Raw genomic sequence first — 22,534 nt, forward strand, 5'->3', positions numbered from 1 at the left:
TTAAACCTTTTTTAGGTAAACGTTAATTCCTATTGCACCCATGAATTGGTAGATTTCCATAGACCCCCTGCTCATAGAAACAATGGAAGCCTGCATAAAGAGCAGCATGCAGAAGATATTGTCAGAACCTCTGATTTGCATACTTGCTTCAACACCTTTAAGTACTGAAGCATAAGGATAAGTATGACAGACAGGCACCTAGTAGTTTCAAAAGAAAAGGTCAATGACGACAGCCTCTGTACAGTTGTGTACAAAAGTTTGCATATCCTGGCATAAATTGTGAAATGTTGGCATTAATATTGAAAATATGACTGATCATGCCAAAAAAACTGTCTTTTATTTAAGGATAGTGATCATAATAGGCTATTTATTATCACATATTTGCTTGGATACTTTTTAAATCATAATGATAACAGAAATCACTCAAATGGCCCTGATCAAAAGTTGATATACTCTGGAATGTTTGGCCATGGTACAGACACACAGGTTAATTTCCCACATTGTGGCTTTTTAAATTGCAATTAATGTCTGTGTATACACTGTAAATAGTTACATAGTTAGTCAGTCCATCTAGTTCAACCAATAGTCAATGAGTTTGTTAGCTCTCACGTTGATGCACTGAGCAGGCTAGATACAGAGCCATAGGGAACAGAATAGAACTGTCAAAAGATCTGTGTAACAAGGTAATGGAACTTTAAAAGAGAAGGAAAAGGATTAAGAAGTGGACTTTGCATGGCCTAGAGGCATTTTGCCAAGACGAATGGGCAGCTATACCACCTGCAAGAAATTTGGGGCCTTATAGACAACTATTACAAAAGACTGCATTCTATCATTGATGCTAAAGGGGGCAATACATAGTTAAGAACTAAGGGTATGCAGACTTTTGGACAGGGGTCATTTCATTTGTTTACTTGTTGCCATATTTTGTTTATTGATTGTGCCATTCTGTTATGACCTACAGTTGAAAATTAAGCTACATTAGCTTCTTTATTAAGAAAACATAGTCCAAAGCAGGGATTCCCAAACTACGGCCCTCCAGTTGTTCAGGAACTACAATTCCCATCATGCCTAGTCATCTATGTGAATGTCAGAGTTTTACAATGCCTCATGGGATGTGTAGTTCTGCAACAGCTGCAGGGCCTTAGTTTGGGAATCCCTGGTCCAAAGAGTATCATCATGATAATCTATTGTTATTCAGAAAACATTATATTTAATCTGTGTTAAAGGCTAAATAATACGCCTATGTTTTTTCCCTGTCTGATTGCATTTTTCATTGTAAACAATACTTGTTTTCATTGCCATTTTCTTCTTCTGGTTCGTTCTTTAGTTTCCGTTCTTGCCCTATCTTTTACACTCAAATTCTTTCGTATGAACACATAATAATCATAGATCTGTTATCTGACTGGAAAAATGTTTGCTCATGCTCCTTTGGAAACTTTAGAATGAACAGTCGTGATCAGCTGTCAGAAGCTCTGCACTAATGGTCAGATTATCGAACGACCACTCTGATTGCGGTTATTTTCATCTGATTTTCTCATCATGTGTACTGGACTTAAGAGTTGGGGTATTGCTCAATATTTACCATCGGCAATCAGCTATGTTCTGCCCTACTTCCTTGTAACCTTGTTGTGCGTCACTGGCTTTGCCCCTAAGGTTATTGGTGCCCCCGTTTAGATATGTATTTTACTGACTCAGCATTGTGTGCTAATACCTGGACCTGCTCTTTTGATGAAAGAATATTGGTGCTAGAGCAATCCCATTGAAACCCCTTTTTCAGGTTGTGCGATCATGATCCCTCCACCACCAGAAACATTTCTTTAACTGGCTCGGTTTTGTTAAAGAATCCAAAGATTTGGCCAGCCAATCCTGTTGGAGGGCGCAACATGTTAATAGCAGACATTTCTGTACTGTTAACCACTTAAGCCCCGGAAGATTTTACCCCCTTCCTGACCAGGGGGTATTTTGCGATTCGGCACTGCGTGACTTTAACGGACAATTGCGCGGTCGTGCGACGCTGTACCTAAACGAATTTGACGTCCTTTTTTTCCCACAAACAGAGCTTTCTTTTGGTGGTATTTGATCACCTGTGCGATTTTTTGATCACGCGCTATAAACAAAAAAAGAGCGTCAATTTTGCAAAAATAACAATATTTTTCACATTTTTTTATATGAAATTCCCCCAAAAAAAAAAGTAAAAATCAAATTTTTTTAAAATTTTCGGCCAATTCGTTTTATGCTACCTATGTTTGGTAAAAAAAATCGCAAAAAGCGTATTTTGATTGGTTTGCGCAAAAGTTATCGCGTTTACTAACAAAGGGAAAGATTTTTGTCATTTTTGTTGTTTTTTTTTTAAACGTGTAATGGCGGCGATCTGCGATTTTTTTTGCGGTACTGCGACATTGGGGCGGACAGATCGGACCCTTGACTGACATTTGTGACACTTTTGGGGTTACCAGTGACATTTCTACAGTAATCAGTGCTATACATATGCACTGTTACTGTAAAAATACACTGGTTGTGAAGGGGTTAACTTTATTTGGAAGGGAGGGGCTGTGTGTATCCCTAGGGGCGTGCTTTCTACTGTGATTGGCTGTGGCTTGAGCTGTAAGGACACTGACCAACGGATCTACATACTAGATCCGTTTTATCAGTGTCTTTACAGCGAGGAGAATGACAGGCAGCTTGTTTACACAAGCTGCCTGACATTCTCCCTCTCCCCCGCCGATCGCCGAGTGACCGGCGGACATCGGGTCCGCTGGTCACACGCGCGGGGGGGTCCGTGACCACGCGGGAGCGGGAGCGCGCCTCCGGGGGCGCGCGCTCGCTCCCTAGACCCTCACAAGCTAGTGACGTAGCCCTACGTCACTTTGCCTGTGAGGGGCTGACTGCCGACGTAGATCGGCGTTAGGCAGTCGGCAAGTGGTTAATGTCTGTTTATACCTACGTCACCTGGACACTGCTGGAAATCATCATGTAATGTCAGTAGAGCAGGATTACATAGCAGGGTGTGTGTAACAAAAGAATGCATACCAGGATCCTTTCCCTGGAAGAGGGTTCACGCATACCCTCTAGCAGTAGGGTATAGAAATAACCGAGTATCGTATCGGACCTCCTGGTGATGTGAAGATTGAAATGCCTAATAGCATTTCTTTAAACCACATCAGAGGGCCAGCCAGGCTGAAATGCTGAGTAGGGCCAAGGCATTTGTTGCAGTGTGATCACGCCATCTGCTGAAGGATATTGAGGACAGCAACATACTTCCTAATAGCTCACTGATCTCTGCTCATTGGACAGAGGACAATACAGAAGGCGAGCAGAGGGTGTCAGTTTGGGTGTCGCTTGTGTGTAGTATGAAAAAGCCAGGTCATGCCTCTCTTTTCCCTGGAGCCTAGCCAAGATTTAGAACTTTGAGGATGGACTTACATAACGTATCATCTTTCCTTTATTTATACTGTATACATTTATTCTGTAATCTTCTCTTAGATTTCTATGTCAGGGTTTCACTTTCTTTGTAAATAAATAAGACATTTGCTTGTGTGAGCATTGTGTTTATTATTATTGCTATTAATATTCAACGTATAACTATTGATATTATCAGTGCTTTAACAGAATAGCACGTTATAGGAACAAACAAGATAGTACATATTTATAATTTAAGTAGGGAGAGTCCAAAACCCCCTCATTTATTTTAAATCCCTAACCTGAAAAATACATGCCTGAAGAGCGCACATGAAAATTTACCCACTGTACTGCCAGGATCAAGGAAGTCAACAGACCTCGTGTTGAGATTGCCAATCTTAGAGACAGAATTTGATTGTATTGAAGCAACTGTATGGTTGTAGCTTTGCAATCTTTTTGTCTCGAAAAAAAATATTGCTGCATGGTATCAGTGTAGCCCAAAGTACAACTTCAGAGGGATAGAGATTCGACTTTAAAGATTGAACTGAAAGATTTTTGTCCAGGAGCAAAGAAAAATAGGGGTGAAGGAAAAGAAAATAGCAATGAATACATAAAAATATTTGCACATAAGATATAAATAAGTTATACCATACAGCTATATATTCTGTTTGTCTATGTATATACAGTAGGTAATAACAAACATACTTTATAGAGTGCAGGTCTTCAATGTGGACAATCTATTCTTTAAGGAGAGTTTGGGGAGGGTTGGATAGAGGATGTAAAGGGAAGATTAAAGGGAGGTAAGCATAACAAAGTGGTGGGGGGGGTGTTAAGGGTTAAGGGGTTCTTGGATCATTCTCATGGCTCTCAAGGGGAGCTGCATCTATATTTCCAAAGATTGTACATAATTTAATCAGTGACAGCAGGGGTTATTTACTAATCCTATATAGTCAAACCACATGCTTCAATCCAAGCTGCCCAGATTTTGTCTAAATTCTTTTAACGTTGATCCACTGTCAGTTGTTCCTTTGAAGCGGCAAAGAAACAGCAGAGCATTCAGATATGGAATCACCAATACTCCCTTCAAACAAAAGGGGGCTAAATCCTCTGCCATCACCCTCATAAAAATTCTGGATGTGGAAGAGAGGCCGAAAGGCTGGGTTCTCAGCTAAAGGTAAAAGACTTGCATCTGATCTCCTATCTGCACTGTAAGCCAAAGATTCTTCTGAGAATCGCAGCCGAGAGGAATGTGCAGTTATGCATCCCTTAAATCTATGGAGGTCATGAAACAATTTGGTGTAGGAACAATCCAGCCCAAAAAAAAAATAAAAAAAATAAAGTCTATGTGGTAATTTTGTACCAAATGGACTTGAATTTAAAATCAGCTGGAATTTTCCTTAAAGGTTTTCATAAAATGAAAAGACATCGGTACAAACCCCTTTTCTTTCAGTCCAGGTGGTACTGGAATTCCCTTAGGTTTTTGAGTGTTTTAGAATTTCTCTTGGTCAGAGTAACTTTTCTCTTTGGTTTTGATTCCTAGAAGGGCAAACATAAAATGCTTTCTGGGGAGCTTATCTTCTTCTTCATAGGAAGGACTTTCTATCAGCTGAGAAATCTAAATGGAATACAATCTCCTGAAAAAAAAAGAATACTGCAAAGCATTGCTTTTGAAGCAGCATCACCCAACTCGGTTTTAACCATAAAACCCTGCAAGCAAAACCATCAAAAGGAAAAAATCTAGTCCATATACGGATAGCTCCTGAAGATACATCAGCTCTATAACTCAGTGCCCCCTTAAGAGTAGGAAAAGATTCCAAAATATTATCCCCCAGAGTGTTTGTTTTATAAAGCATTCTTACCTGGCATTGCCAATGCTTCCAGGCTCCTGGCAAAAACAGTGTGGGCTCTGGCTGGTTTCAGATTAGATGAGGTTGAGTACTAGGACCTTTGATCTAATCTTTTGTTCGTGGAATACTTTAGTATACCCCTTTTTTCAAAGGCTAGGTCTGTGTACTTGAATACCAGTGAGAATGTCATGTCCAACAGAGGTATCCTATTTCCTATCATAGCAGAATGTTGATCTAAAAGGGATCTAGGGACTAGCAGAAGAAGGACCTTCATTCTGTATCTTGTATTCTCATTTGTTGGAGTAGGAGAGAAAAATTGAACAGAGAAGATACGATTCTTGCGTATGCCCAAACCCTGATACATGCCATCCTGAAGAGATCATTGTACCTATTCCTCCTGGATCTCTAAAATGAAGTATAATACTTATAGCAGATCATCCACATCACTAAAGTTTAATTTTGTATTAAAATGTTCTTCTATCCTCATTCATCGGTTCTTCCTGCTTTGCTGACTCATTCTGAGAAATGGCAGGCAACTATCAAACTCCTCCTCTGGTTCTCAAACTTCCAGGCAAGGTTAAGTGGCACAAGTTTGAGGCAATGGCGTAACCCTCCTGACAAACCAAGGACTCGGGGAAAGGTATGTTAAACAGCATAGTACAGTGGGTTAGGATGATAGCAGAAAACACAAACAGGGAAGGGTGAAAGACAGCCTTATAGCAAAATCTTATTGGATTATATGGATTAGATTGGATTGGATGCCAAGAGGCAACTCCAATCATTTTCTATGAGATAAAAAAACATGTTATAGATGTCAATATATTAGAAAAGAAAAGAAAAATAAATATAAGCAATCTAAAACGTGTGGTCTTTTTTCTTTTATATAGCAGACAAAATCCACTAGTTGTCAAATACCAGCAAAAAAAAAGCTCCATCTTTTACAAAAAAGTGAAACAGAATACATTTGGGTACATTTTGCCTGTAGAAAATTATAGGAGAGGCGGATAGATAACAGACCAGTCAACCTGCACAAGAAGAGAAAGCAACAGTGTTTAGATTATCGGAAGCTTCTGCACAGAGGCAGTTTCGTGCTGGATTACTGCAAAGTAAAAGAGATGAAATACACAAAGCATTCCAAAATTTAAGTAGTAGTACATACAGTAGATACGCTGCCAGCTCAGACACGTGCCTGCCAGAGGTGCTGGCTACCAGAAACATAAACTTGTAAGTGAGAGTGGCCATGATTCATCCCAGGGAGACTTTGTAGGAAGTAGACTTCCTAGTTCTTAGGATAGTGGTTTTCCCAGAGTATGAGATGCCTCTGTCTTTCGGAACCTAGGCTTCAACAGCCACACCATTAAAGCCAGGACAGAAAACTCAGACAATCTGAAAGAGCCCACAAAGGGTCTGCTAGGAGTCTAATCAGGTCAGAGTTCCACATCTACCTGGGCCAGTCTGGACCTATAAGCATCACCAGAATGCTCTCCATGTCAATCTTGCAGAGCTGACAAGAAAGAAGCTTCAGTGGAAAAAAGGTGTGTATCAGGCTGTACTGATACCACAAAGCCACCAGAGCATCCACTGTTTCTGCAAAAGGATGCCTGTAACTGTAAACAAACTTGTCCAGTTTGCTTTTGAACATGGGGATTGAGAGGCCACACCATGCATCCCCCACTTGTGGAACAAGTCCCGGAACACCTCTGAGTTTAGGGACCCCTTCCTCCAGGTCCAGTTGCTGCTGGGCTGAGGTAGTCTGCCTAGCAGTTGTCCACTTCTGTGATGTAAACAGCAGGCAATGTGGGAATTACAGTTCTGCACAGGACAGGATCCTTTCTAACTCTTAACTTGTTGCTCCTGGCAACTGCCTCCCATACCAAGCATCTAAGATGTTGGTTGTCCAAATGCCAGCAAAGGCTATTAGACATCCCCCCACTTTGAAAAGCGAGAACTCCTGTTGGCCTACGAGGAGTGATCCTACCTAGGCTGAGCTCTATGCATCTTTTGCTGGGGAGGAAGCCTCTTGCTCAAGGACACCCTTGCTGAGACAGTCTCATGAATGTAGGAGATGTTATACTGGACTGGCCCACAATTTTTTTGCTTGCTAGTGTTGAATCCTTCTGTTGGTGACAGCATAACCCAACAGTCTCTGAATTCCTGTGTCCTCAATGAACAAGAAAGAAGTGTACTTAATTGGCCCTGAAACCTTGGTGTTTTAAGGTTTTTTTTGTTTTTCATATGCTCTAAGTTCAACACTAAAGGGTAACATGGATATTGTAGCACTGAATATTGCACCTTAAAATAATCAAACATGTTTTCAAGGACTTCTGTTTTTTTTCTTCTACCTTGCCTTGATTCATATGCTCTAAGTTCAACACTAAAGGGTAACATGGATATTGTAGCACTGAATATTGCACCTTAAAATAATCAAACATGTTTTCAAGGACTTCTGTTTTTTTTCTTCTTCCTTGCCTTGACTCTAACACTTGTTTTTAAATTTTTTTTTTTTTTTATGTAGCTATTATATAAGGTGGTGCCTGCGATGTATTTCCTTGAATAATATTACTAATGACCACAAAATTCAAGCAGTAAGAACCCCTGCAATTATATGCTTACAAACTGATTTCCATTCAATAAATCAATGTAAAGTGAGGGTGTTCCGCAAAAAACTGTAAATGTGTTGATTTGGCACCAATGCATTCAAATTTCTTTTGATTTAAATGTTAGGTTCTTTGTGATCAGGCCAAGTTGGCACACTCAGTTCATCAAGTAAATCCCTAGAACGATTTAATGCAATGTCACCAGTCTTGCTGTCTAATAAAAAACAGGTACAGAAAAAAAGCTATGAACGGATACAAGAAGTTAAATAACTAGTGTGAATCTTTTAAAAAAAAAAAAAAAAAACTTGGAGAAAAAGTAGTGTTTGGAACTAAATAAAGTTTTATTTAATGTGTACTCTAAGGATACACCCAGGTTGAAAAGAAAGGATACAGTTTGTTCCAGCGGCTATAATCTTTTATACATATTTTGTGGTTTTTATTAGGATGTCCAACTCTTAGAAATAAATCACAAGGCTCCATTTCATTCCATTCTTTTTACAAGATTTTTAGTTACTGCTGGGAAGATAAAATATCAGTTGTGCTCTGAAGAGTACATAGTTTCTCAACACAGGTGGCCTTTCATTTTCCTCTCCCACTTCCTTATCCTCTCCATTAGAATTACCAGAGGCATCTTACAGTCATCTGAAACTTGCATGACTATTAACACTTGAACCACAAAAACCTGGTTACAGTATTCCACCACTGCTTACTGTATGGTTCCCAGCTTTATATCCAATCTAATTTAGATATTGTAAAGATACACAAAGATACTTGATGTTCCAAGACAGGTCAAAAAAGAAACATTTTCCCCTGAATTATAAAGAGTGAAGTGCACTAGTGTTCTCTTATCTAATGGATTGTTAGCGGTCTATAAAAGCAATGATTTACACCAACTCTATTGTTCCATCATGCAAAGGATGTCTGACACCGTTCTGGGTGGCTTTCCTGCTCATCCCTACATCACTAAAGAATACAGTATTGAAACAGAGATGGAGGTAAGTATGAAGGAAAGAGAAGTATGAAGTAAAAAGCATTTTTTATTGCATTTTTTTAGCTACAAGGTGTACCTGTAAGGCAGAACCCCATTGCCATGCTAACAACAAACAAAGCAGGGTAATTTGGTACAATAAAAGCTTAAGCAAAAAACTGAAGAGCTGCATGTATTCTGTTCGCTATCCCTTCTGAACCTCTCTCCGGGCAGCATACGCTTGAAGATGGCCTAACCAATGTGTAATCAATTTATCATAATTTCTAGATGTTATGTAAAGCAAATTCATTTGACATCACATCAGATCATATTTAAGCAATAACTACCTTTAATATATGTATAAAGCTCTTCAGCAGATCAATAGCCGTCCAGATACTAAAAATGTGGTGCTCGTCTACCTGTGCCAAGCTATCCGTTGGTCATTGTAGATACTTTAATACTGCTTGGCTAACGCTTTGCCCATCTGAGGTAATTCATATGCATACAATACATTGTAAAAGTATTCACCTTCCTTGTGTAGAGGAAGAATAGTGATCCTTACTGATATACATCATAATATAAATCAATTAGGAATAAGATTAATATTAAATATGGTGTGTTCTCTCAATTTCTTTTATAATCTAAAATGGCCACTTGAGCTATGCGATAAACAACTTTGGTATTGTAAACAGCATAGATGGGGGATTTTCCTAGCATTTTGGGCACCCCAATTGTCATTTTTAACCACTTAAGGACCAAGCTAATTTCTGACATGTTGTTTACAAGTTAAAATCAGTATTTTTTGCTAGAAAATTACTTAGAACTCCCAAACATTATATATATTTTTTCAGCAAAGACACTGAAGATTAAAATGGCGGTCGTTGCAATATTTTTTGTCAGGCGGTATTTGCGCAGCGGTCTTTCAAATGCTTTTTTTTGGTAAAATTTACATTTCACTGCATTTAAAAAAACGAAACAGTAAAGTTAGCCCATTTTTTTGGTATATTGTGAAAGATAATGTCACGCCGCGTAAATAGATACCCAACATGTTACGGTTTAAAATTGCGCAAATCCGATGAATGGCGACAAACTACGGTCAATAAAAATCTCCATAGGCGACGCTTTTTTTCTTTACTATTTATTAATTAAATTATAGCACAGGTTTAAAAAAATCAAAAAAATCTGATCACTTTTATTGCTGTCACAAGCAATGTAAACATCCCTTGTGACAGCAATAGGCAGTGACAGGTATTCTTTATGGAGGGATCGGGGGTCTAAAAGACCCTAGACCCCACCACTGCACTTCAATGTATTCAAAATGCCAAAAACTGCATTTTTGAATACAGTCACTTTTTAACTTCAGCGCCTTTAGCAGCCGAGTAACCCAGACGTGACGTCGTGGACGCCGCCTCCGGGTTACTACATCGGGGACCCGATCAAAGCCGAATCCGGCTTTGATCAGGACTCCAACCAGCCGGCGGACATGCCGGCTAGTTGCTCGGGTCTCCTGGTGGGACAGGAGACCCAGGCAGAGCCGCGGAAGGTGGCGCATCCCCTCCCGCTTGCTGGGGTAATGATCTAATGGCTCCTGAGCTGCATCAGTCGTTACCGCCTGAAAGCCGACTGCCGGCTCTAAAAAACGGTACTGGGATGATGCCTCTAGCTGCAGGCATCACCCCGGTACAGCCACTTATTGCAGCCGACGTAGGGCTACGGCGATTTGCGGTAAGTGGTTAATGCGTATTGTGTGATAAGAAGGAGACTCTGGCAGGCATGCAGAGCACATATTTGAACAGCATGTTATGTGTGTGTGCTCTCCGTAATTACGTAAATAATAAATAGAATTTGGAACTTTATCTCGTCTGTAAGTAATTCTACAGGTTTCCTGCAAATTAAGGAACTTGTAATACTAAATCTTTATTCATTATTTTGGTGCCGTGACTCAGAGTTTTTCCTGTTTGATTGGCATTACAACCTAGAATTAACCACTTGCCGACCGTTCACGTTGAGGGTACTGCGGTAAAGTGGGTCGTTGTCGTCCAGCGACGTAGACCTACGTCGCTGAACAACGCCACCTCTCGGCGGCGCGCGCTCGCCGCCTGAAGCTCGCTCCCGCTGTATTCAGACACAGCGGGAGTCGGGCCAGGGGAGGAGAGGCGGTGATCACTGCCACTCTTCCCTGATCGTCGGGGATTGAGTGAGGAAATCTGCCCACTTGTGTAAACAAAGCGGGCGGATCTCCTCTGTGACAGACAGTCACAGATTACAGGATTCAGCATAGCTGAATCTGTGATCTGTGTCACACAATCCCCTCCCCCCACACACATTAGTAACCATGAGGCATACATTTAACCCCTTGATCACCAATAAAGTTAACCCCTTCCCTGCCAGTGTCATTATTACAGTAACAGTCACTGGTACCCCCAAAAGTGTCAAAAATGTCAGTTAAGGGTCCAAACTGTCCGCCCCAATGTCGCAGTCCCGCAAAAAAAAAAAAAAAACACAGATCGCCACCATTACTAGTAAAAAAGGTACTAGTAAAAAAAAACAAATTGCCCTAAAATGTTAAAAAAATAAGATTTTTAATTTTTTGGGGAATGTTATATATCAGAATGTAAAAAATATTTTTTTTTTCAAAATTGTCGCTCTTTTTTTTAAAAATTAAAAATCGCACAGGTCATCAAATACGACCAAAAGAAAGCTCTATTTGTGGGGAAAAAAAAGGACATAAATTTAATTTAGGTACAGCGTTGCATGACCACGCAATTGTCCGCTAAATTAACGCAGTGCCGAATCGCAAAATATAGCCTGGTCAGGAATGGGGTAAAATCTGCCTGTCTTAAATCGGGTAAAAATACGCTCATTGAGGATTTTTTTGTCAGACATGTAGCTAAATCCATTTTGGCCTAAATATATGACAAAAATTGAATATATTGGATATTTTTTAACTGTCAAAGTAGAAAATGTCAATTTTTTCGCAACATTTTCGCACTTTTTTTTATTAATATCGCAAAAAATGAAAAGCGCAGAGGTGATCAAATACCTCCAAAAGGAAGCTCTGTTTGTGGGAAAAAAAGGACGTAAATTTCGTTTGGGTACAGGATTGCATGACCGTGCAACTGTCAGTTAAAGTCGCGCAGTGCCAAGTTGCAAAAAGTGGCCTGGACGTAAAGCAGGGAAATCCTCCGGTGGTAAAGTGGTTAAAAGAGTTTTTTGAGGTTTTGTATTATGGGATGTACACAACAGGATTACAATTTTGCAGCGATATATATACATATAAATATACATACACAGTGGTGATCGAAAATTTGGGCACCCCAGGTAAAAATTTGTATTAATGTGCATAAAGAAGCCAAGGAAAGATGGAAAAATCTCCAAAAGGCATCAAATTACAGATTAGACATTCTTATAATATGCCAACAAAAGTTAGATTTTATTTCCATCATTTACACTTTCAAAATAACAGAAAACAAAAAAAATGGCGTCTGCAAAAGCTTGGGCACCCTGCAGAGTTAATATCTTGTACTGCCCCCTTTGGCAAGTATCACAGCTTGTAAACGCTTTTTGTAGCCAGCCAAGAGTATTTCAATTCTTGTTTGAGGTATCTTTGCCCATTCTTCCTTACAAAAGTCTTCCAGTTCTTTGAGATTTCTGTTCTGTCTGTCTGTCACGCACTGCTCTTTTAAGGTCTATCCATAGATTTTCAATTATGTTGAGGTCAGGAGATTGTGAAGGCCATGGCAAAACCTTCAGTTTACACCTCTTGATGTAATCCCCCGTGGATTTCGAGGTGTGTTTAGGATCATTATCCATTTGTAGAAGCCATCCTCTCTTTAACTTCAGCTTTTTCACAGATGGCATCAAGTTACCATCCAAAATTTGCTGAAATTTTATTGAATCCATTTTTCCTTCTACTCGTGAGATGTTCCCGGGGGCCGCTGGCTGCAATACAACCCCAAAGCATGATTGATCCACCCCCATGCTTAACAGATGGACAGAGGTTCTTTTCATTAAATTCTGTGCCCCTTCTTCTCCAAACGTACTTTTGCTCATTCAGGCCAAAAAGTTCAATTTTAACCTCATCGGTCCACAGAACTTTCCAAAATGCATCAGGCTTGTTTATATGTTCATTTGCAAAGTTCAAACGTGATTTTTGGGGTGAGGACGTAGAAGAGGTTTTCTTCTAATGACTTTTTAATGAAGACCATATTTGTACAAGTATCTCTTTATAGTGGAATAGTGTACCACAACTCCAGTGTCTGCCAGATCTTTCTGGAGGGATCGTGCAGTCAAACGTGGGTTTTGAATTGTTTTTCTCACAATCCTGCAAGCTGTTCTGTCTGATATTTTTCTTGGTCTTCCAGATCTTGCTTTAACTTCCACTGTTCCTGATGACTGCCATTTCTTAATTACATTCCGAACAGAGGATATTGACATCTGAAAACGCTTTGCTATCTTCTTATAGCCTTCTCCAGCTTTGTGAGGGTCAACTATTTTCAGTTTTCTAGACAACTGCTTAGAAGATCCCATGGTGCTGATTGTTGGGGCAAGGTCAGATGAGTCTGGGCATTTAAAACCTTTGAGATTGACATCACCTGGTCTTCCCAGACGATGATTGAGAACAATCCATGACACTGGCAGGTCTCAGCCTTGCAAAGGGGGCAGTGCATGCTATTAATTCTGCAGGGTGACCAAACTTTTGCAGACGCCATTATTTTGTTTTCTGTCATTTTGAAAGTGTCAATGATGGAAATAAAATCAAACTTTTGTTGACATATTATAAGAATTTCTAATCTGTAATTTGATGCCTTTTGGAGATCTTTCCAACTTTCCTTGGCTTCTTTATGCACATTGATACAAATTTTTACCTGGGGTGCCCAAACTTTCAATCACCACTGTATATACAGTATCTCACAGTACAGTACATATACTGTGTGTATATATATATATACACACACATATACAGTATCTCACAAAAGTGAGTACACCCCTCACATTTTTGTAAATATTTTAATATATCTTTTCACATGACAGCACTGAAGAAATTACACTTTGCTACAATGTAAAGTAGTGAGTGCACAGCTTGACTAACCTTGTACATTTGCTGTCCCCCCAAAATAAGTCAACACACAGCTAATAATGTATGAACCCCTGGCAACAAAAGTGTGAGTACCCCCCTAGGTGATAATGTCCAAATTGGGCCCAATTAGCCCCCCCCCCGGCATCATGTGACTCATTAGTGCAAGGTCTCAGGTGTGAATGGGGAGCAGGTGTGGTAAATTTGGGGTTATCGTTCTCTCTCTCATACTGGTCACTGGAATTTCAACATGGCACCTCATTGCAAAGAACTCTCTGAGGATCTGAAAAAAAGAAATGTTGCTCTACATAAAGATGGCCTAGGCTATAAGAAGATTGCCAAGACCCTGAAACTGAGCTGCAGCATGGTGGCCAAGACCATACAGCAGTTTAACAGGACAGGTTCCACTCACAACAGGCCTTGCAATGGTCGACCAAAGAAGTTGAGTACACGTGCTCAGCACTATATCCAGAGGTAGTCTTTCGGATATAGACATATGAGCCCACTTCCGGAGCACTTCCTGGTTTGCCGTGGAACGCGCGTGGCCACGGCGTTCCCGGAGCCATCTGCAACATTGCAATATTGTTCTCTGCCTTTACCTACATTCGTTTTGTGAGTATATTTCTGCTTATATGTTAATAAATAAGTTTTAAAACGGGCTTCACTATTCTGGAATCGATATCTCTTTGGAGCTATCCAGGGCCACCCACTTGAAGGGATACCATTCGGCTTATCCTATTAAGGAGAAGATCTGGCATGCTATAAACCTTACCAGCTATAAGTACAGATTAGATAATCCCACATATATACAAGTGCTTTTGACCCTTAATAAGGGTCCATCCTTTCTGGCGAGTAGGGTTCCTGAAGGGGTTCAAGTCACCTGACACGAGTGATCATCTTTAAGCACCTTTGTATCTGCACTGGAGCACTCCATTGTACATTGTTCATATGTTAATAATTTTCAGTTACATTGCACTTCAGTGGATTTGAAAGTCAAACATTTTTCAATTTGTGGACTCCATCAATTCAGTGGACACTTTATTTAGTATTAGAAAATTTTATTTATGGCCATATTTGGTACTTTATGCATGAAATATTTTGCACTTTTTTAAAAAAAATGTTACCACTTGCTTGATTATTTTTAATATTTATTTTGCAAGCGCTGTGTTATCTTGTTTTACTATTTCTTCCAAGTTTTTACTTGGTAAGCAGCAGCTGCACCATTAATTTATTTATTTAGTATATTTTATTTGTACTCCTATTTATCATCACATTTTATTATTTTGGCACAATACTATATTTATTTAGCGCGGGTTTAAATTCACTTTCAATATGAGTGCACCAGCATTGCTACAGAGGTTGAAGGGGTGGGGGGTCAGCCTGTCAGTGCTCAGACTATACGCCGCACACTGCATCAAATGGGTCTGCATGTCTTCTAAAAGATGATGCACAAGAAAGCCTGCAGTTTGCTGAAGACAAGCAGACTAAGGACATGGATTACTGGAACCATGTCCTGTGGTCTGATGAGACCAAGATAAACGTATTTGGTTGAGATTGTGTCAAGCGTGTGTGGCGGCATCCAGATGAGGAGTATAAAGACAAGTGTGTCTTGCCTACAGTCAAGCATGGTGGTGGGAGTGTCATGGTCTGGGACGGCATGAGTGCTACCGGCATTGGGGAGCTACAGTTCATTGAGGGAACCATGAATGCCAACATGTACTGTGACATACTGAAGCAGAGCATGATCCTCTCCCTTCAGAGACTGGGCCGCAGGGCAGTATTTCAACATAACGATCTCATAACACACCTCCAAGATGACCACTGCCTTGCTAAGGAAGCTGAGGGTAAAGGTGATGGACTGGCCAAGCATGTCTCCAGACCTAAACCCTATTGAGCACCTGTGGGGCATCCTCAAATGGAAGGTGGAGGAGTGCAAGGTCTCTAACATCCACCAGCTCCGTGATGTGATCATGGAGGAGTGGAAGAGGACTTCAGTGGCAACCTGTGAATCTCTGGTGAACTCCATGTCCAAGAGGGTTAAGGCAGTGCTGGAAAATAATGGTGGCCACACAAAATATTGACACTTTGGGCCCAATTTGTAAATTTTCACTTCTGGGTGTACTCACTTTTGTTGCCAGCGATTTAGACATTAATGGCTGTGTGTTGCGTTATTTTGAGGGCACAGCAAATATACACTGTTATTCAAACTGTTAACTCGCTACTTTACATTGTAGCAAAGTGTAATTTCTTCAGTGTTTTTCACATAAAAAGATATATTAAAATATTTACAAAAATGTGAGGGGTGTAAGCACTTTTGTGAGATACTGTATACACACACACACACACACACACACACACACACACACACACACACACACACTAAACATACAATAAGATACGAATTCATAAGATACCCCTGAGGAAGTCACGTGGCCCTATGACAAAACGTGTAGGGGCGGGGCTGGATGACATCATAATGCCATACCTTGGTAACAGTATACTACACAAGGGATTACAGTGAGAACTTTGTGATTCTAAACTAATGTTACTTGGATAAGGTTTGGTGCAGTGGAGCACCTTTGAACTGTGAGTGCATTTGTATAAGTGGGGGGAGGAATAAACTTGTTTAGAAGATAAAGCACTAAATTGTTTCTTTTTGTGCATGTGCATTGCAGAGTGGGAGGTGAAGATTGGAGAGTGCTTTTAAGATGCAGTGTGCATATATGTTCTGGGGGAGTTTGCCCTTTGGAGTTTTCTTAAAGCAGAAAGTATCATTGAGGAGAATATTTAGAATAAAAGCAGAAAACAAACCTAACAGTTCATATTGAAGAACAAAAGCTGGTTTTGACCCTACATAGTATGTAAGATCAATAAAACCAGCTGAGAACACATCTGGTGGAGGTCACACATTTGTTCAAGCACAATAAAGGACTCCTTTTGGTTATACTGGATATTGTTGGTATGGTAGTGATACTGAGATTGTTAATCATCAATATTATTGGTGTACATATTTATTGGCAGTAGAATGTATGTTTTATATATAGATAGATAGATAGATAGATAGATAGATAGATAGATAGATAGATAGATAGATAGAGATAGGGCGCTGCACTATATTTATATAGTTGTTGATTTGTACATTTATGAGAAGGTGTTAAGGTAGTAGCGGCTGCAGAAAAATTGTAGGGTGTTTTAATTTTATTATAGCAGCTCACAAGTCACATAGTCACATGATTACAACTTTGAAGGTGCAAAATATGTTTTATTATTGTGGCAAACAAAATACCTTGCATGCGCAAATGTTTCCCTTTAAACCACTCCAGTACATTTAGGGATGTTGTCCTGCTGGAAGATGAACCTCCATCCTAGTCTCAAACCTGAAACAGTGCCATTCATCTTTCCTTTAATTCGGTCCCTGTTGATTAAAAGCATCCTCACAGCATGATGCTGCCACCACCATGCTTTACTATGAATATGTTGTTCTCTGGGTGATGGAAAGTGTTGGATTTGCACCACACGTTGCATTTCCCATGATGGCCAAAAAGTTCAATTTTATTCTCATCTGACCAGGGAAATTTCTTCCATGTCCTTGAAGGAATCTTGCACAAACATGCATTCTTAAATTTCTTCTTTAACTGCTTTTTTGTAGCCACCCTACCAAAGACCACCCACCGTTCTGTCTGGTCTTTGAGTTTTGATGGGCGGCCACATTGTTTAAATTTTTTTTTATAATGGACCTAATTGTGCTTTGTGTGATGTTCAAAGGGTTTTTTTTTTTTTTAATACCCCAACTCTGATCTATACTTCTACACAACTTTACCTTTGACCTGTTTGGCGAGCTCCTTGATCTTCATATTGCTTGCTTAGTAGTAATGGAGACTTAAGGCCCGTACACACGATAATAAAATCGAAGTAAAATTTTGTCTGATGAACGACCGGACGATTTTCGGATCGTTAGTATAGTGCTTTCGAGAGCCGATTACAAATTTTCGTACGACAAAAACTGGATGTGCAGGCTGTAAAATTTTTATCGTACGTGAACACAACGTCCGGTTTACGTTTAATAAGAACAGTTTTCATCCAAAAAAAATCATAAGAGCAAGACTAGGCATGCTTGGAAACTAAAGAATACATACAAAACAATTCAACACAAGACATCACTTCTGAAGTTGAATTCTGTCGTACGAGAATTTTCGTATGAAATTAACCTCTTCACTTTCCATATGAGACTAGCATGCAACTAAAGAAAATTTGTACGATAATCTGATCGTGTGTATGAGGCTTTAGGGGCCTTTGAGAACAGGTATACCACATGCATTTATAATGACATGGGACACTTTGGTTGCCCATGTGGACCGTACGTAATCATCTAATTATGGGACCTCTTAAGTTATTTGGTTTGACCACATCTTATTTAGGGGTTTTATACCAAAGGGGATAAATAATTATGCGCACTCAGGATTTATTTTGGTTTTGTCCTGATTATTAAAGTATTAAGCATGGTGTGTATTTTACATGGTACAAAGCCTTTTAAATCCAGGTTGTAATACAACAAAACAGGAAAAGCATAAAGGGGGCCAATACTTTTAAAAGACACTATATTGGATTAAAGCAGAATTTCCTTTTCAAAATGGACTTTTACTCCCTGCAACCCCCCACCCCCTCTGCAATATATATATATATATATATATATATATATATATATATATATATATATATATTTTTTTTTTTACACCTAGGTGAATGGTGGGTCTGCTTCTGTAGCCTTCTTAGAAACCCTTGTCAAATACCCCAGGAGGCTACAGAAAAAGGAACACAAGAAGGGACACTGAAGGAGAGGGTACATTTATTTATTATTCAAGGCACACTCCTACTGAGCTTGCTACAAAGCATAAAATGTAATTGCACGTATCGGATGATATGATGGTAAAGTGAAGAGATACCAAACAATTGCTATATCATTTATTGAAAAAGAAATTTACAAAATAAAAGCAAAAGTAAAAGTTATCATGTTTTTGGCATAAAGAACATTTCAGTGCAATTAACACATCTCAGAAAGAATGCAACATCAATTTCTTTTTTATAGCAGTAGTACATGTTTGTAAAAATGTCAGCTTAAAAAATAAGAACACCGCAATAATTAAACCCATGAACAATGAGGAAACAAACTATAACTGTTCCCCAATATACTAAAACAGACTGAAAATTAAAAAGTTATAGTCTGGTGTCAGGTAATAAAACTATACATTTTGACAACAGCAATAAAAGAAAATAAAAGCATTCATATGTGACAATGTTAGGGTTAGCCATTTATTGGATCGTGGTTAGATCACCTGATGAAACGATGCATCATGAAATCAATAGTGGTACATCTGGGGAACTTTCCAATAGAGCTCTCTTCCACTGGTGTGAAGACTTTGATCTGTCGCATGTGAGTGTCTCTCCCATTCTGATGATTTGCCAACACTGCTATTTGAATCATAAAGGTTCGAATGGGCTTTTTATGAGTGTCAGTTAGAGGGATGTGTATCCAGCCACTGGGCTCAACCAGTTCAAGTTGCTACAAAAAAAAAAAAGCACATTTAAGGGATCAAGAAGCAAAAAATTCTACATCATATTTTAGTTATATATGCAAAAACACAGTCAAAAAACAATTGCTGGCAAAAGTCAAAACAGTTGAATTATCGGTTTTCGGCCTCTCATGGAGAGAGGTTGCTATTCTATTTTTTTTAATTTGACAATTTTTATTAATTTTTATGTACATACAAAAAAACAACAGACGATAAAAGAAAGGTATAGGACACAGAAATACAAACACATATTGGTTCATTGTAGTATCTGCTTCCAACAACCACAAGGGGAAGGAAAAAAAAAAAAATAGCTGCATTATAAAATCAAAAAATGCCCACACATTTAGAAGAACTATCCTGACAGATAAGGAGGTACTGAATTTAACATTTAGCGGGCAGAGGCAGAAACCACTCCTGCAAGGAAAAGCTAAATAAAAGACAGTGACCTGCTTACTTAAAATAAACTGCCATGTCGAATCCCATTTGTGAAAATTACAAAGAAAGCAATACAAGGGTTGGAAAAAAATATGGAAACACAACACGAATAACAGGTGTGAAAGTGACATGTTCTGCGTTAAAAGTGGAAGTGATGTAGCATGGGACGGCAGGTGGCATAAACTCTAGACACACCTAACTGCATTAAATACGTCAACGGCCTTGTTTATTGGTTTTCACATATATAAACAATTACTAATTCACCATAATCGATACATTTTTAAAAACTGTAAACAAAATCAGTCAAATTCAGCAGAGCGCTCTTCAAAATATGCCTCTAGCGACTGACATAGACCCCCCTCAGCCTCCTGCTTAAATAGGGGTCCTGGGAATTTCTGTAATGTTGTGGGGGGTTTAGGTTCGTTTAAATGACCTACCCTAGAGGAGCCCCAGAACTTCCAAAACATTCCCAATCAGCAAACCTTTTTTGACTAATCACAAACCTCCCATTGAAATCAATCAATTGGGGGCTTGAGACTCCTACCACCACCATCCCAGGAGGTAAATGGGGGCATTAAAACAGGCTATTCCCCCCCTTTCCTGACATTATTTTGCTTCCGCTGTAAGCATGTGTCCACAAAAACTGTGTGGAGAGAACTCCATAAGCAAAACATTCATGGGTGAGCTGCAATTGCCAAACCACTAGTGACGGATATTAATGCTGAGAAGAGGAGAGAGTGGTGAAACACACAAATCGTGGACTTGCAACAAACAAACCGGTATGGAGTAATTCATTGCATATTGATATGTACCAATTACAAGACTGGTTGTAAAACTCCCCTAATAAGACCCTGTCACCAAATTTAAGTCCAGTATCGGGTGCATGCCCCCATTTGGTTTCAGCATTGTAAACAGGTTTGAATAAAAAGCTTAAACCTGTTTTCTCTATCGTTCATCGACAGACGCAGCTCCTTATCTTCATTACTCATAGGGTTATTCTCCTCCTTCTAGGAATAGGCACTAGGCAGGAAAAAAAAGGTAACCACGCCTATGAGGGCTGTCCCTCCAGGCATAACCCCTTAGACTTTGCTACCATCAAACAGTTTGTTCTGCCTAGTGTTAGGAATAGGACCTAGCTCCCTGCTGGGACTTCGATCTTAGCTGCAACAGGGAAAGTTTGTGATTTTTAATTTTTTAACTAGTTAGTTCCTGAGGACCAAGCAACAGCAGGCTGCGGTTTTGCACTGGATAATCTAGATCCCTAAGGTAACCCAGCCTGGCCAGCGAGCGGGAGCAGGTAATAGTCCAGAACTAGGCCTCGCCACGACATGGATGGGGACGAGCCTGCGAGTGGACAGTCTCGCTGGGATGCATCGACCTGAAACGCCCTGAGCCGCAGCTTCCTCTGGGCCCCTCCTCGGAATGGTTGGACCCTAGGGGCTTTCTCGGTTCCTTGGCACCCCCCCCCCCAGAGGACTAATCTGGTGTACCCCTTGGCATTCCCCTACCCCTAGCAGGTTTTACCTTGGGGGGGGGCGGTAATAATGCGGCAGTTATGTTGCTTATTTGAGGGGGGTGGATTGTCCTGGGTGGGTCCCTGGCTAGGGACCTTTAGATGCCTATTGTTCTGGGACCCCTTTGAGGGGTCATGGAGACCACATGGCACGCCATGGGGGCTGCCATTTTGCTGTGGTTCATGATCTCTGTGTTCCTATTCGTTTGCATGGGCAGCCATTTTCTATACTTCCCCATTGAGAATGTATGAGCGGCCATTTTCTTGAGGTCCGTGGGATGGACAGGCATGAGGCATGGCTTGTAATGATAGAGGCAGAGCTTCTTCCTCTTCCTGCGCAGAAAGTGTTAGTTTCATTTTTACACTGATTAGGCTGGATGCTTCTCTGTGCTCTGGTAACGTTCCTGGGTTTCCCTGTGGGTTTTTTCCTCTTCTGCTCTGCTATTACATAATAATCAGGGATCATGAATCCGCAGTAATAGCGGTGGGACCGTGTTTTTCCTGGTCTTAACGGGACATTACACAAAAAATGTTTTTATTTAAGCAATGGAGTCCAAGGATAAAAATCCACCTGCAGACCCCCTGGAAGCAACTGCGGAACCCTTCGGTTCACAGTCGCAGCCAGAAATTGCCGTTTTTTTTTACAAAGCCTGATGTCAAAAGTGGATTTTGTCATTGCTGGTGATGCCAGTCGCAAACGCTCTCCGCCCTCACCTCCATCGGCAGGGTCCTCAGATTCTGAGAAAGATATGGTCGCCGCAGACGCAGACCACCTTGAGGGTCGGTGTCTTCACATTCTGACAATGAAGAGGACCTGTCCTCATCAGCCGCCACATGGGAACGTGCATTGGTGAAAAACCTGATAGTTTCTGTGCGGGAAACCCTAAAATTGGCTGATGAACATACAGTGTCAGATACGCAGGTGTCTTTTGGCTCCCGCAAATCCTGCAAGTCGGGCAAAGTATTCCCTTTTCCAGAATTATTTCATACTATTGTGGATGAACAATGACTACGTATTAAGCACATGTTGGTGGTGCCTAAGCGTTTTGCATGCCGTTATCCTTTTTGCGGAGGCGTTGTCCAATAGGTGGACTGTACCACCAAAAGTAGATTCTCTGGTGGCCAGTTT

The 22,534-nt window shown here is 40.2% G+C and overlaps 1 protein-coding gene across 1 annotated transcript in view; it reads right to left on the reverse strand.

The window, feature by feature from the left end:
* Nucleotides 1-18,827: 18,827 nt before the first annotated feature.
* Nucleotides 18,828-22,534, reverse strand: part of ANAPC10 (anaphase promoting complex subunit 10) — a 143,899-nt gene continuing 140,192 nt past the window's right edge. The window contains exon 5 of the mRNA XM_082268866.1: nucleotides 18,828-19,447. Within this exon, the coding sequence (XP_082124992.1) occupies nucleotides 19,217-19,447 (231 nt within the window). The 3' untranslated portion in view covers nucleotides 18,828-19,216. The remainder of the gene's footprint in view (nucleotides 19,448-22,534) is intronic.

Source organism: Pelophylax lessonae, assembly GCF_965119305.1.
Source record: "Pelophylax lessonae genome assembly, chromosome: 1".
NCBI classification, from domain to species: Eukaryota; Metazoa; Chordata; class Amphibia; order Anura; family Ranidae; genus Pelophylax; species Pelophylax lessonae.